We start from the raw sequence: 16,984 nt of genomic DNA, 5'->3' as shown, positions 1-16,984 counted from the left end.
CAATAACCAGAACTGATGCATTACAATCTGTGAGAACGACATTGTGCTATGCACCTGGGGGGAGGCAACACTTCGATGGTGCCCAACAAGTGCAGGATAATCGTGATGAACTATGTGTACTGTCCCAAACATTCTAATAGCAGAAAATCGAGCCATAATATATTCAAAGCATGCAAAAATTATAGTCAATTAGTACAACAGTTAAGGCCTGCCAGTCATTCACTTGAAAAGAGCTCAACACTAGAAGCAGATCCGCTATGTGTGTTTATGTGGGGGGGAAGGGGCTTGTCCAACCTCCCTTCATTGGCTGCCCGATTTCTTATAGGATCTGCAAAAAACGTGTCCGTCAGTTGGATTGTCAAAGATTCGGCAACTCTTGTTGATGTCCACCCTTAGATGGGCCGGATATAAAATTCCATATTTAAGGCCCAGGTTCCGCAGCGTCGCCTTGACTCCTGAAAACTTGCGGCGAGCCTCCCGGTCCCGAAATTTCATGACACGAGCAATTATAGGCCTGAGAGGGCAGCTGGGGTTGGGTTGAGGTTCTAATGATCGATGTGACCTCTCCACCACAAATCCAGGGGTGAACTCCTCCTTCCCAAATAGATCCACCAGCAAGGATTCCGCAAACGTATCTATTCTCCCGGTGTTCGTCGACTCCTAAATACCAATAATACTGAGGTTGTTGCGGTGGCTGCATGCTTCCAAGTCCTCATTCTCAATTGTAATGTCTTTTAGGATTTTTTTCCATGTGCTCCAGTCTCTTCGTTGATTGCGCGGAGCCATCTTCCGAATCCGAGATCCGGCCTTCTGCTGTGTACAAACATAGGTCGTGGGTGTCTAACTTGGCACCCAGAGTATCCAAGCGGTTCTCCAACTTATCAAACCTGTTGTCCAAGGCCTTGAACCCGGCCCTGAGTTCCGCCTGTAGATCGGGGTTGGGCGCTTCGCAGCAGTGCCAAGGGAGAGCCTGTAGGCCTACTGCAAACAGCCACGCTGCAGAAAGGATCACCAGTAAGAAGGCATCTGTTAATGTAGTGCAGTGCTCAATTGCCTTGGGAGTTAGTGGTGGCTGGTCCAGACATCCAACGGCCAAGACTGTGAGGTTATGCCACTCCGTGGTACTCCGGTCGGGCTCGGGCAGGAGCAGCAGGTAGGCCGATCCTCAGGGACTGTAGGCTATGGGGCTGAGGAGTGGGCAGGCTGTGATGCATAACTAGGCCGGAGGCCCAAGGTGAGGCTGTGAAGTTTGTCCGGGCGGGAAAGTTGGAGAGCAGGAGGCGGGGTCGCGTTCAATCGCCGTCGTGCAGAGAATGCCAGGCCCGCAGCACTCCAGTGTATTCAACCCCCTCCCGCTAGCAATCGCGGCCAGATGGTCGTCTCCCTGGCACTCTCAAGGACCCTGTCACCTCTGAGGCCTCAGGGAGCGCCGCTGATGGAAATCACGGCCCCTGCTAGAGCTGGTAACTAGGAGGGGACCGGGGTGGTCGCTGTAAGCGGGGAGGCGGGCGGGGGAGCACACTCACTGCTGCCAAGGCCGCATTCAGGAACTCGCTCACCGCCCTCGATGTAGGATTTGGGCGCGCCTCTGGATCGTTAGCGCTGAAGCTTCAGGAGGCCACGCCAGAGGCTGCCGCTGTCTCCGCCCCTCCAGGCCTGAAGAAAAGGTTGATCTAGTTGCGGGCAGATTGCGGGACCGAAAGCAGGGCCATCGGTGCACCAGCAGTTGCGGAGCTCACGCCAGACATTACGGCGGTTCGATGGGCCGTTATTTCGGGAACAGACCAGATCTTGCAGGGCTACCACACGCGGCTTGGCCACGCCCCCAAAAAGCTCACAGAATTGATGTGAGCCTTGACTGAGCTCCAAAAAGATGAACCAATCAGACCTCTAAAACTGGTGTCTGTGAGGAACCCTCGCTTCGTACTTAATAGATTGGCAGTAACTTCAAGGCCTTAGTCAGAGAAATTGCATGTGGCACTTGAGTAATAACTAACAAAAACAATATAGTTACTTTTAGAGACAATAACATTTCAAAACCAAGTTAGTTGAAAGAGAACTAGGTAGTGAGTAAAATGTGGACAGGTGAGCTGCCTTTTCACTCCAGTTTCTTCACAGGTAAAAGTTTTATATTCAGTCTTTGAAACCTTTCTTCTGGCCAAAGGACTTGAATGAGGAAACGCTGCAAGCTTTTTTCGACCAGTGCCACACGTGGTTTGATAGGTGGCTTTAGTGGGCACACTGTAGCCACATTTCATGACAAAAATCTTAGAGCGGAAAAATAGCTAAGATGAAGTTACTGAAGTTCTGCCTTTTCCAGGGAGTCTTTAGATACGCCTCCACCCAACCCTGCTTTTGCCTTACCTGTAGCTGGCTCAAGGTGATCCCACAGCACCAGCAGCGTCAAGTCCCACAAACTCATGCAGGGTGAGGTCTCTTTACTTGTTGTTTGCATCTGCTGCTGGCACGTAATATTTGTGCCTCCCTGGAGGCACAGGGAAAAATTAATTCAGCCATAGTGGTCACGGATCACATGATAACCAACAAAACCATATGGCAGCCAATCACGAGATAGCCAACATAAACAAAATGGCCATTGATCACATGATGGTCATTCAAACCACGGTGAGTGGGCCCATCAGCAGTAACATGGACAGGCTTGTTCCAAATTAGCTACTCCCGCACGTTGATTGAGTGCCAACATCTAGATTCACTTAACTAAGGTGGTGAAAAACACCTGTTCCTTGCAACAGTTTGTCCTGTTAAACCTTGCTCAGGGCTCAGAGCTATATATCTTCGCCTGAAATTCTGAGTTTACCCTTTGTGGTATGCCCAGGCCTACGCAATATACCCTTGCGGACATCTCAACCTCAAAGTCTGCAACTACTCAAGCTGTACTGTCGACTTTTGCTTAAAAGTTATGCTGAAAAGGCGAAAAGTAGAAGAATACCTAAACTGTATGGAGGTTTCTCTTCTCTCCCCATCCTGGACTATAGGCCTCTAGGCTCATTTTGCACTGCTAGTAGCTGCTTCTGGCTGCAAAGGATGTGAAGTACGCATAAGGTAGAGGGTTTCCTGCTGAAGATGTACGCGCTTTTTGTCAAGCATTTAATTTTTTCTCAAACTGGTTTAAGCGTGACAGGTAATAAAAATCTAACACATCAGTAACCTTTAGAAACTAGATTCTAAACTTCAGTTTTGATAGAATTTTCCTCTTAAAAGTTAGTGTACTTAAGTGTTTATGTTTTATTCGTTTGGAAAAGATCTGCAGCTGGGCTGTGGAAAAAATACACTTCTTAAAACACGTGACACACTCTAAGGTGCATTTGGTAAAGTTTTTCATTCCCTCCTCCAGCCCCTATCTGCATTTTGTAAAGCTATGGAAAACCTTTGCACACAGGCAGTAGATTTACCAAAATGGCAGATATGGTAACTTTATATTATCCAACAAAATTACCAGATAGTGGCGCTGCAGTATTGGGCATTAATGGCCGCGTATTGCGTGCTTTGATTGCCAGCTCTTACCACCAACAATGTTGGTTAGCAGAGCCACAAAGAACATACACACAATGCAGGCTTCTTCTGGTCTACGCCTGTATCCCACTGTCAGTGATGAAAGACCAGAGGAGCCTGGAGGTGGAGCCCCCTGCTGAAGTCTCTGGACTGGGACTGGGCGGAGAGGGGAGGGGTCGTAAGTATTGTGGGCAGCTGCAAGGCACTCCTTGGTGAGTTGAGCCAGCCGAGTGGCATGACTGATAATGCAGTAATTAGGCATTGGATTGGCTGCAGTATAAGGCCCCTATGTCTAAGAGCCAGCTTGATGGTGGCAAGAGCATGGCCTAAGGTGGTGATAGTAAATGCCATTAGATAGAGTCTTGCCAACTGCAGTAAGGGGTGTAAGTGCCAAAAAAAGGATTAATTTTTTGACATTCAATGCCGACAGAGGGTTTTCCTAGTAATTCATTTCTATGGTAATTCCCTGGATCAGCTGTTCACCTTGATAGAAGTCATTTCATAGAAAACACCAAAACTATCCACTAAGATCAAACCTAAAGAATTACCTCAGGTATTTTCATTGCTTATGGCAGAGCATGGTACTTTGCTTCTCAGCATACTTTGTACGCATTTCAGAGAAATTTTGATGTAAGTAGGTCAATTTCTAGAAGATTTGACATCTTCATTGAAATTGGGGGCTTTATTTGAAATGAGTGAAGCAAACATTCTGCAATATGAAAAATAAAATGTAATGGCATATTAAATTCACAAGAACATTTGCTGGTGTTGTACGAATACAATAAACATTGTCTTTCAAGTCTGACATTTACAGATGGACTCATTTAGCTTTCATCAGCCCGCACGCCCTTCCCTCCGCCGACTACATCCTCCTAGGGGACCTCAACTTCCACCTGGAGAACAACAACGACAGGAACACCACCGCCCTGCTGGACAACCTCGCCAACCTCGGACTCGAGCAACTGGTGGACACCCCCACCCACAACGCCAGACACACGCTGGACCCCGTCTTCTCATCCAGCAAGCACGTCTCCTTCAGCCACGCCACCGGACTCCACTGGACAGATCACAGCTGCGTCCACTTCAGCTTCAGCAGAAATGCAACCCACCACCAACCGCAACGGGTCCCCCGCCGCAGCTGGAGCAAGATCACCACCGAGCAGCTCACCGCCTCCCTCAGCAAGAACACTCCCACCATCACAACGGACCCCAACGTAGCGGCCAGCAACCTCGCCAAGTGGCTGACCGCCTGCGCCGACGACCTCGCACCACTGAGGAACCCTCCCAGCAGACCCGGCAGCAAGAAAACCCCCTAGTTCACCAACAAACTCAAGGAATCCAAGAAGAACTGCCGCACCCTCGAGAAAGCCTGGCGGCTTAACCACACCACAGAAAACTGGACCGCCCTCAAGCACGCCACCCGCAAACACCATCAACTGATCCGCGCCACCAAGAAGACGGCACTCAAAGAACGACTGGACAGCAATGCCCACGACAGTAAGGACCTCTTCAACATCGTCAAAGAGTTCTCCAACCCCAGCGCCGGAACCAACGACATCACCCCCACGCAAGACCTCTGCGACTCCCTCGCCTCGTTCTTCTACCGCAAGATCGCTGACATACTCAACAGCTTCGACTCACAGACCACACACCCTACCACCAAACCAAAGCCCGCCACCACCACCCTCTGCAACTGGACCCCGATCAGCACCGAAGACACCACCCGCACGATGAACTCCATCCACTCAGGATCACCAACCGACCCGTGCCACACCACGTCTTCAACAAAGCCACCGCCACCGTCGCACCCCATCTCCGAGACACCATCAACTCCTCCTTCCACACCGCCACCTTCCCGGAGAGCTGGAAGCACGCCGAGCTGACCGCCCTCCTGAAGAAACCAACGGCGGACCCCACCGACCTCAAGAACTACCGTCCCATCTCGCTCCTTCCTTTTCCGGCCAAAGTCATCGAGAAGACCGTCAACAAACAGCTTGCCACCTTCCTCGAGACGAACGGATCCTTCGACCACTCGCAGTCCGGGCCAACCACAGCACTGAGACCGCCCTGATTGCTGCCACTGACGACATCAGAACCCTGATCGACAACGGGGAAACAGCGGCCCTCATCCTCCTGGACCTCTACGCAGCATTCGACACGGTCTGCCACCGCACCCTAGTGAAGCGCCTCAGCAACATCGGAATCCGAGAGAAAGCACTGGAGTGGATCATCTCGTTCCTCACCGGAAGAACCCAGCGAGTCCGCCTCCCTCCGTTCAGATCCGAGGCCACCAAAGTCATCTGCGGCGTACCACAAGGATCCTCTCTCAGCCCGACCCTCTTCAACGCCTACATGAGCCCCCTCGCAGCCATCGCACGCCAACACCACCTCAACATCATCTCCTACGCCGACGACACCCAGCTGATCCTCTCCCTCACCAACGATCCCACCACCGCCAGAGCCAACCTACACGAAGGGATGAAAGACGTCGCCGACTGGATGAGGAACAGCCGCCTTAAACTGAACTCAGACAAGACGGAAGTCCTCATCCTGGGATCATCACCCTCCGCCTGGGACGACTCCTGGTGGCCCCCGGCCCTGGGCACTGCCCCCAAACCAACGGACCACGCACGCAACCTGGGCTTCATCCTGGACTCCTCCCTATCAATGAGCAGACAAGTCAACGCCATTTCTTCCTCGTGCTTCAACACCCTGCGCATGCTCCGCAAGATCTTCAGATGGATCCCCACTGAAACCAGGAAGACCGTCACCCAGGCACTCGTCACCAGCCGACTGGACTACGGGAACGCCCTCTACGCCGGAACCACAGCCAAACTCCAGAGAAGACTCCAACGCATCCAAAACGCCTCCGCGCGACTCATCCTGGACATCCCCGACAGAGCCACATCACCGGACACCTGAGAGAACTGCACTGGCTCCCCGTCAGCAAGAGAATCACGTTCAGACTCCTCACCCACACACACAAGGCTCTACACGACCTGGGCCCCAAGTACCTCAATGACCGCATGACCTTCTACACGCCCACCCGCCAGCTACGATCAACCAGCCACGCCTTCGCCACCGTACCACGCATCCGCAGAGCCACCGCCGGAGGAAGATCCTTCTCCTACCTGGCAGCCAAGACCTGGAACTCCCTCCCCTTTCACCTTCGACGTACCAAAGACCATCTCTCCTTCAGGAAGCAATTCAAGACCTGGCTGTTCGAACAGTGACACACCCCTCTCCCCCAGCGCCTTGAGACCCTCCCGGGTGAGTATTGCGCTATATAAATGTCATGATTGATTGATTGATTTTAGGACTCACATACAGGCAGCTACAACTGTCTGTTGGAGACTTCATGTATTTAATACAATACTAGAAATAAAAAACATATATTACTGAGTGGGCTTTTAGTCAGCCCCCCCTTTCTGACTTTCATTGTACGGGTGGCCTGACCTTAAAGCCATGGCATTTTACGGAAAGTTACAATGCCATCATTTTTCCCCTGTGATTTTTCTGATAAGGAAAGGCTTTCTGTAGTCTCTTGTGACTGCCTATTACCCATATCATTCTGCTTCCTCCTTGCTGTTGGTGTACTGGAGAACCGCAGCCTTAAGGCTCGGCGGCGCAGGGTACGCCTGAAATCCTCGGGATTCACCTGCCTTGTCAAAACAGAGACACGGACTCTACGTCTGGCGTAGAAGATGGTATTTATTAGCTGCAGCTAGTACAGTGGCCTTAGAAGTCGTCAGTACAACGAGGTTCAAAAGAGACTGCCACTTAACTCCGTGGCGCACAGGTTTAAATACGATACAATACAATACAAAATGTAATCACACATGAGCATGAGCTATAGGCAAACGTTATAGACAATGTTTTCAGACCAAAGCAACTTAAGTTCCCGGTTCTGTTTGTCACTCGACCCCTTAAGTAAATCACAAATGAATCCACACAATTTGGTTTACAAGTAAGGGTGGGCGTAGTGGGGCTTCGCAAAGCTACGCGAAGTGGGTAAAAAACTACGCCCACCCACGCACTTCGCGTAGCCCCAGTATGCGCCACCCGCCCACCCTAAATGCTTAAATTACCTTAAAAATGAATTATAAAACCCCTTACCTTGTCCGCTGCATCCCCGGGCCTCCCTCTCGTCATCGCGCCGGCGGCGCCGCCGTCTTTGATACTAATGCGCATGCGCAGCCGCCCGCGCATGCGCATTTCTCGCAAGAAATGTGCATGTGCGGGCGGCCGCACATGCGCATTAGTATCTAAGACGGCGGCGCGATGACGAGAGGGAGCCCCATGGACGCAGAGGACAAGGTAAGTGGTGTTATAATTCCTTTTTACGGTAATTTAAGCATTTAGTGAGGGCGGGAGGGAGGCGGGTGGTGGGCAACTTCGCTACGCCCACGAAGTGGGCGTAGTGTTGCCTGCTTCGCCTACTTTGCAAAGGGCGAAGTAGGCAACACTACGCCCACTTCATGGACGTAGCGAAGTTGCCCGCCCAGGGTTATTTACAAGTAGAGAAAACACAGCTGCGTGTTGTAGAAGGACAGTTGTGAAACAGGAGAATGCATGAGACGTGTAGCGAAGGACAACAGATAAGATAACTAAAAGGAAACATAGGTGTGAACCAACATGTAGTCCGGACGGGGATTAATCAGCTCAGACAGGAATTAGTGTACTCGACCAGACCCTGACACTCGTTAGTAAACATAAGCAAAGAAGCCACCAGACACGCAAAGGCAGAAACGACAAAAACATCGCGTTCGCCGAGCTGCCTGAGTGAGGGCAACATAAAATGGCGGCGATCACAAAATGGAGGCTGAGCACGAATGAATTCTTAATTTACAGAACCTCAGTACCCCTATTCCAGGATGTGGCCCCACTGCTATATGTTGCTACCAACCATCACCTACATATTGATTTGCACCACTAGAATCTCAGAGTAGATGAGGATTATAAATCCGAAACCAGTCCCAGGATGCTTGTTTCCGGTCAAAGGAAGACATGGCTTGGCAGTTCGGGCTGGACTGTTCCCATGAGGCACAGGGTCAGACTGATTTGCATATGGCCATGTCTGCACTGTGGTGGCGGAGTGAGCTAACGAATGGTGATGGATTAAACCCAGATCAGTTGACTGGGGGTGAGTTTTTGATTTGCTCAAACGCTCCGTCCATCATCCCCTTTTGTATCGCTTTGTTCGCACTAAGTTGGCAGGGTATGCTCAAACATAAGTCCCTTGCTCACTTTGCCACTGGATTCAAGATAGCCTGGCTGATGAGGATTATGAATCGGAAACCGGTCCCAGGATGCTTATTTCCGGTCCAGGGAAGACATGGCTTGGCAGTTCGGGGTGGACTGTTCCCATGATGCACAGGGTCAGACTGATTTGCATATGGCCATGTCTGAACTGGGGTGACGGATTGAGCTAAAGAATGGTGATGGATTAAACCCAGATCCGTTGACTGGGGGTTAGTGTTTGATTTGCTCAAACGCTCCGTCCATCATCCCCTTTTGTATCGCTTTGTTCGCCCTAAGTTGGCAGGGTATGCTCAGACGCGAGTCCCTTGCTCACTTTGCCACAGGATTCAAGATAGCCTGGCTGATGAGGATTATGAATCCGAAACCGGTCCCAGGATGCTTGTTTCCGGTCCAGGGAAGACATGGCTTGGCAGTTCGGGCTGGACTGTTCCCATGAGGCACAGGGTCAGACTGATTTGCATATGGCCATGTCTGAACTGGGGTGGCAGAGTGAGCTAAAGAATGGTGATGGATTAAACCCAGATCAGTTGACTGGGGGTGAGTGTTTGATTTGCTCAAACACTCCGTCCATCATCCCCTTTTGTATCGCTTTGTTCGCCCTAAGTTGGCAGGGTATGCTCAGACGTGAGTCCCTTGCTCACTTTGCCACTGGATTCAAGATAGCCTGGCTGATGAGGATTATGAATCCGAAACCGGTCCCAGGATGCTTGTTTCTGGTCCAGGGAAGAGATGGCTTGGCAGTTCGGGCTGGACTGTTCCCATGAGGCACAGGGTCAGACTGATTTGCATATGACCATGCCTGAACTGGGGTGGCGGAGTGAGCTAAAGAATGGTGATGGATTAAACCCAGATCATTTGACTGGGGGTGAGTGTTTGATTTGCTCAAACGCTCCGTCCATCATCCCCTTTTGTATCACTTTTAGAAAGTTGGCATTTTTCTGCCTTAGCCATTTAGTGCCTGCAGTCTTCCTTTGGGTCACAACACTGGGTGTATCTGACAGTAGAGCTTTGTGTATTCCTTCTAGATAGTCACACACAATACAGAGCTTAGGTGTGACTGAATGGGCCATCACTAGCAGGATGGGAGGGTTCAGATGGGCACAGCCCTACTTCCACTTGAATAAACTGTGTCCTTCCTCCACACAAAGGACTACAAACCCTCTGTAGTTAGTCTGGAGCCAGTGCAGGGGAGGTAGGAAACCCATACACTTCCATGGGAAACCTATAGAAGCTTCTACCACTTCAGAGGAGGCACCGTGCATAAATATTGGACCTCAGACAACAAAATCTTTATTACACTTCTGGACCTGTGGAGACTCTGCCAGGAAGAAGGACTGCGGTGCTGCTGAAAGGGCTGTTACTCTGTGTGACTGCTGCCCTGCAGGACTATTACTCTGCTGGACTGCTGCCTTGTTGGATTGCTGCCGTGATACCCCCTACCTGAGTCAGAGGTATTGTACCTACACCTGAAACCAGGACTCCCAGAATGACTCCAAGGTCTAGTCAGCTGACCTCCTGTTCAGAGATATAGCGACATGATAGGCTTCCAACCACCTGAACCAGCACTCAGATCCAGCTAGAGTAAACCCCTGAACCTCAAGTGTTTTCCCTCAGGTCCTGGACCCTTGGTGTGGCCTCAGTGGAGCTGAATTGAAGTTTTGGGCTCTTCTCGACCACAAACTGGTATGTTGGTGCCAAAACCTTGTCCCTTGTATTGCCTGCCAACACAAAGCTCCATCAACTTGACCCTTTGTGCTACAACATCAACCGGTTGTGTGGTGCACCACTACGAAGCACTGGCCTTACAACTTGTGACAACAACATGATCTTTGTGCTATAGTGATGACTTTCCGTAATGCCTGGCCTGCTCTTCATACTACAACGATGACTGAATGCAACACTTCCCTGATACTTGCTGCCTCCTCCACCACAAACAAGACTCTGTGCTGCACTGAGAAGGTACCGTTTCAGTGGAACTATCCTGGTCCCTGTATCGGACCCACGCTACATCGCACTTGACCAGAACTTGTGACTTTCTCCGGGTCTCGTGCGACCAGATAGCCAGGTTTGAAAGGTATTTTCACTTAAATCTTTTAAATTACATACCGCCAGTTCTGCTGATTTTTGTGTTTATTCATTACATTTGGTTCTATTCTTCAAAATTGGTTGTGTTTTTACTTCATTACTGTTTGAAGTGCTACGTAAATACTTTAGATATTACCTCCAAATTAACTCTGTGCCAAGATACAAGAGGGTTGAGCACAGGTTTATTTTGGGGTTTGCTTGTTGCTCACCCTGACAAGGATTGTAGTTGCTGCTTGGGAAGGGTTGCATCCCTCTCAACCAGTAACCCAACTTCTCACACCATGTATCCAGCCCCTCAACAAAAATTGAAGCCTGGATGTCAAACAACCATCTCAAACGCTTTGTGACAAAAGCAGAATCTCTTCTGATATCTCTGGGAAAGCTTATACTTAAGTACAAGACTGGCTTCCTATCCTGGATGGCTGTTTCTCGATTGCTCAGAATGTCAATTCACTCGGGTTCACCCCTGACAGCTATTGTGACCTCCAAAACCACATCACAGCCGTGGCCAGGAGCACCTGATGCCAGCTAATGAAGCAATGGGAAATCAGACAATGCATCCCAGAACAGGACCTAAAACTGTTGTTCAGGCACTGGTTTTCTCACTACTAGACTATGGGATCTCACTCCTCTCAGGCATAATCAAATTCACCTAGGCTCACTCAGAACAGTGCTACACAAGGTTGCACTCTTTGTGTCAGGTCACAAGACGTTCAACCAACTAACTCCTATCCGGCAAATCCTCCAATGGCTTCCCATAGAGGCAAGAGCGCAATTCAAACCACATGCACTATGTACAAAGTACTGCACTTATTTTTTCCTTCAGACCTGAATAAAAAGCTGAATTTATTGGGCGCCAACAGGGGCCAGTGCCTACTAAAGGATGTCCTTTTCCATAGATGGCTGTATTACTTTGATTTCCCTGGCAGTGGTGGGCATCAGCTGTTTGGGTTACCCCAAAACTGTTTCTTTAGATTATTCTACATAATTTTACTGTAACTGGTGCTACCCTCCTTTAAAGTCAACTCTTACCATTACTGTGTCTTTGCCTCCTATGTCTATACAAGGTGGAATCTTGTCTCTCATTAAAAGAGAAAAACCCATTATTGTGCAAACCATTAGCCCTGTGACTCTCCTATTACTGGCCAGGATCATGGAGAAAGTTGTTGTGACCCCACTGCAAACTATATGCCTGATTACGATCTTGGCGGATGGAATGCTCCGCACAAACGTGACAGATGTCCCATCAGACGTATTACGAGTTCCATAGGATATAATGGGATTGTAATACAGCAGACGTGGAGTAACCCTCTCCGCCAAGAATTTAATCATGTCCTATGCCTTTCACCCAAGCTATTAGGCTTCTCACCTGGGGTCGGGCCAAAAAGGCCTTACTGGTTTTGTTTCAAAGTGCTCAGCTGGGTGGACAGAAAGCAGACCCTAATAGTTGGGCTGGGTTTAAGCTTTATTGACAAACCATTTACGCTGTGTAAAATATGCCAGTCACTGACCATTATAGAGTATACCTCACTTTCAGAGCCCCTCGGGATTCTCTGGTTTTCGGTAATATTTGATGCATAGAGTACACGCTGATATGCGGTTGTATGATCACAATACACAGGTCTTTATCAAAGTCTGAACTGCTGTGAATCTCGGGGACCCCAAATCAGGGTGATAGTCATGCATCCACCGCATTGTTCTGTGTTTGACATTTTTGCTATATCTACCCTTTCTAAAATAGCTGTGCTCTAAACGTGGGTGCTTTCACCAGCTCTTGCCTAGGCCACCTTTAGTATTACATAACTGTTTAAACAAAATAGGGCATGCTTGTAATTTGTGTTTCTTTCAGGTACTTTGGTGTGGCAGCAGTGTGACGTCAAGGGGGAAACACCAACTGGAAGAATACAGCATTCATTCACAGCACACTATGACAAGGTACATGAACCCGCGACCGTTCACACACAACCTCTCGCTATGTTACCTCTCCCAGTTGGTAAAATCCCTCTTATTAAACCTGTGGAATAATTGTATTAATATAGAAAGATAACACAGTTCTTGTACCCTGTTCAATATATGTATGTGCACTTTTTGTGGTCCCCTCTCTGTCTAGGTCACTAAGAATACACAGTTAAAATTGTTCTCAACTTCTTTCTGAAACCCATTTCCTATTTCTGTTAGACACCTTTAAGGACTTGAGTAGCACATCTCTTTAAGCCTCCTGCTTGTCCTAATGGATTGGAGTGCTGGGTCTTGTTCTCATCAGGAGCACCAGGAAGCAGTCCATTAACACTGGGATAGGAGTTATTTTGATATCACGGGCGGACACATTGATGCGTTACTGTCGTTCTTGCACTCGCTCACCCAGGAGCATGTTTGAACCCGGGATGCCAGAAGTGGCACCCAGGACCAATGTGCTGGCGGCCGTTTCTGGCTGGCTTTCCTGCTGCATCTATCCCACTCTTGTGAACTCTCCACAGGACCATAGCTGAGCACAGCAGCTGATGAGGAGGTGGTCACCAGTTGGGGATAGCAGCACGGTCAGAAAGCGTGCGTGCGAGCCAGCACCAGCAATTATACTTCTAAACTAGATACATTCTGCACCGTGGTCCATGCAGATCATGGGGGCATCCGGAGGTGAAACACCTCCAGTCCTCCAGTAGCACTACCTTTGAGTATTTAGGTTTGTTTATACTACTTTTGCAGTGATGCACTGTCTTTCTTTCTTAAATTAAGTACTAGTAGTATTTTTATGCTGCCTTATAATTCTTCAAAGGTTCGTCTATGTAGGACCTCTATGGCATCTAATGGAAAATTAATTTACATTCGGATTGGCCATTTACCATTCTATGATCCACACAGAACTTAAGAAAGTTCATCTCTCATTCGTGTCATTATAAAGATGTATTTTTAATGCGTTCACATAAGTCAAATAATGTATGCATATCTGCATCAAGAGAATTTTCCCTTGCTTCACAATGTGATCAAACACAAGTAATAATGTACATGTCTAGTAGTATTCCTCTATGGTGTCTAATCTTTGTTTGTTTTTGTACATGTATAGCGCACAGCTACCCGCAGTGGGTTTCCCGGCGCTTGTACGAATACCGCAAGGGAACCCTTCCTGGCTTTCCCTGTGAAGTGTCCACTCCTGGGCACCCCCATGGTGCAGACCAGGCATCCCTCGCGTTGTGGGGCCGTTGTGGAGACTAAGCAGGGGCGCAACTAGGTCTTAATTTCGGGGGGGGCTAACATGGCAGATGAAGGGGCGTGGCAAATGTAAATCAATGGGGCAGAGCTAAAATGGCAGATAATCAGGATCGGTTAATGCTCAGGTCAAGCTGAGAAAAAAATGTGGTGAATTCTGCATTTGAAACTGGACAACAATTAAAGCACATATTTTTGGTAGCTTGATGCATTGCCCCCAAAAACCCACACTCACCCTGAATCTTAAAATTACCCCTGGCACACCAAAACACATACCCACGCTGAACCCTAAAATTAACCCCCTCACACCCTAAAACCCATACCCGCCCTGAAATCTATAATTACCCCTGGCACCCCAAAACCCATACCCATCCTATCCCTAAAATTATCCCTCCCCGGCACCCCAAAACCCATACCCACCCCACACCCTAAAATTACCCCCTGGCACCCCAAAACCCAATACCACCCTGCACCCTAAAATCACCCCCCTGGAGCCCCAAAACCCATACCCGCCCTGAACCTTAAATTACCCCTGGCACCCCAGAAACCATACCCATGCTGAACCATGAATTCCCCCTTGCCCCCCAAAACCCAAGCCCACCCTGAACCTTAAAATTACCCCAGGCACCCCAAAACCCATACCCATACCCATGCTGAACCATAAATTCCCATCTGGCACCCCATAACCCATACCCACCATGAACCCTAAAATAGCCCCCTGACATCCCAAATCCACACCTGCCCTAAACCCTAAAATTACCCCTGGCACTATAAAACACATACCCACGCTGAACCCTAAAATTAATCCCATGGCACCCCAAAACCCACACCTACCCTGTACCTTAAAATTACCCCTGGCACCCCAAACCCCATACCCATGCTGAACCATAAATTCCCCTCCGGCACCCCATAACCCATACCCACCCTGAACCATAAATTCCCCGCTGGCACCCCATAACCCATACACACCCTGAACCCTAAAATTGCCCCCTGACACCCCAAAACCCACACCTGCCCTGAAACCTAAAATTACCCCTGGCACACCAAAACACATACCCATGCTGAACCCTAAAATGTCCCCTGGCACCCCATACCCACCCTGAACCCTAAAATAGCCCCCTGACATCCGAAAACCCACACCTGACCTAAACTCAAAAATTACCCCTGGCACCCCCAAAACCCATACCCATGCTGAACCATAAATTCCCCCGGCACCTCATAACCCATACCCACCCTGAACCATAAATTCCCCCCTGGCACCCCATAACCCATACCCACCCTGAACCCTAAAATTGCCCCCTGACATCCCAAAACCCACACCTGCCCTGAACCCTAAAATTACCCCTGGCACACCAAAACACATACCCACGCTGAACCCTAAAATGTCCCCTGACACCCCAAAACCCATACCTACCCTGAACCCTAAAATTGCCCCCTGGAATCCCAAAACCCATACCCGCTCAGAACCCTAAAATTGCCCCCTGTCACCCCAATCCGTAACCCACCCTGAACCATAAAATTACTCACTGGCACCCTAAAACCCACACTCACCCTGAACTCTAAAATTACCCACTAGCACCCCAAAAAAAATAAACACTACAAACTTACATTACATTTGCATATTTGGAGGGGACTGTCCTCTTTGACGTTTCTATGTATGTAAGTCAAGAACAACATTCACAGTAACCTAGATATGCAGGCAGTAGGTAATGCTGTGCTGAAAAATGCATTAAAGTTACTGGAACTTACACAAAAAACTGCTGCCTGCTCTTCTGATACTATACTGTGGAGTCTGGCTGATCAGCAGCACTGTGTCCTGGCATCCAGCCCCTCCCGAAGGTCTCACTGTGTAGATCAATGTGGGTCAAATGCACAGACAGCAGGGGGAAAGGGATGGCCAGTGCAGGTGAAGCTTTTCCTTTGTAAATTAATTCCTGCTGGCGCCATAGCCCAGGGTTTGCTGTCTGTGCACTTGTATGGAATACACATCTATACAAGTGCACAGACAGCACACCCTGTGCTAAGATGCCAGCAGAAATTCCTTTACAAAGGAAAAGCATCACCTTAACTGGCCATGCCTTCCCCCTGCTGTGCACATCTTCACACCCCATGCTCACAACCCATCAAGTGCTTAGGTGAAATCCCTGCCTTCAGGCAAGGATTTCACCTCTGCGCCACACTAAAGGAAACACAAGAGGTCAGGCCAGGGGGGTCGGTTCACTCGCTGAAACTTTTCAGAGGCTCGCTGTCTGGCTCGGGCTGCTGGGCCTCTCAGAAATCATTAAAACAATCACATTCTCGGATCGGATGCGCAGCCTTCCTGCACCATTTCAGTGCGTGTCATCTTAGCCCGGGCAGAGGAGGCGACGGGGGGGGGGGGGGGCTGAAGCCCGGTGAGCCCAATGGGTGTTGCGCGCCTGAGACTAAGCAAGCTATTAGCCGGAGTTGCAGCGTGGGACCCATGATCAGAATAGGCACTGAGGCGAGAATATCCGGTCAGGGGAATTAATGAGCCTGAGACCCGCTGGGGCAGGAATCGAACAGGAATCGAACCGGGGTCCCTGGACAGAGCTCTGCATCGAGGTCTGCCTGCTCTAACCATTGAGCCACACTTCTCCACTTTAATATCTACACAGATATTTTGCTGGATATTGTAGAATTAAAAGCATATTAGATGCCCACACTCATTCATTCTTTTTCCCGCCAGTGATTGTAATTTTTGATCCACCTTATTTCTTCTTGTGATAGCAGTCTATGTCTACCCCACTGACTGTTGCGGTATAACATCCCATCCCATGACATCCCATACTTGACAGCACAACTGACTGTATGTTGACTCTTGGTAAAGAACGAGGATACAGGTGATTTCAGATTTTATGTTAGAAACTTTAATTGATATTATCCCCATCTTATTTGAAAT

At 49.2% G+C, this 16,984-nt stretch overlaps 1 protein-coding gene across 1 annotated transcript in view; it reads left to right on the top strand.

The window, feature by feature from the left end:
• Window positions 1-16,984, top strand: part of LOC147727101 (RING finger protein B-like) — a 677,508-nt gene that overhangs the window by 229,135 nt on the left and 431,389 nt on the right. Inside the window, exon 11 of the mRNA XM_086963055.1 lies at window positions 12,710-12,795. Coding sequence (XP_086819181.1) covers window positions 12,710-12,795 — 86 coding nt within the window. The remainder of the gene's footprint in view (window positions 1-12,709; window positions 12,796-16,984) is intronic.

The sequence above is a fragment of the Lissotriton vulgaris genome, chromosome 3_1, assembly GCF_964263255.1.
Source record: "Lissotriton vulgaris chromosome 3_1, aLisVul1.2, whole genome shotgun sequence".
In the NCBI taxonomy this organism is placed as follows: domain Eukaryota; kingdom Metazoa; phylum Chordata; class Amphibia; order Caudata; family Salamandridae; genus Lissotriton; species Lissotriton vulgaris.
The sequence above is the reverse complement of the archived record's forward strand: the minus strand, read 5'-3'. Positions and strand labels throughout refer to the sequence as shown.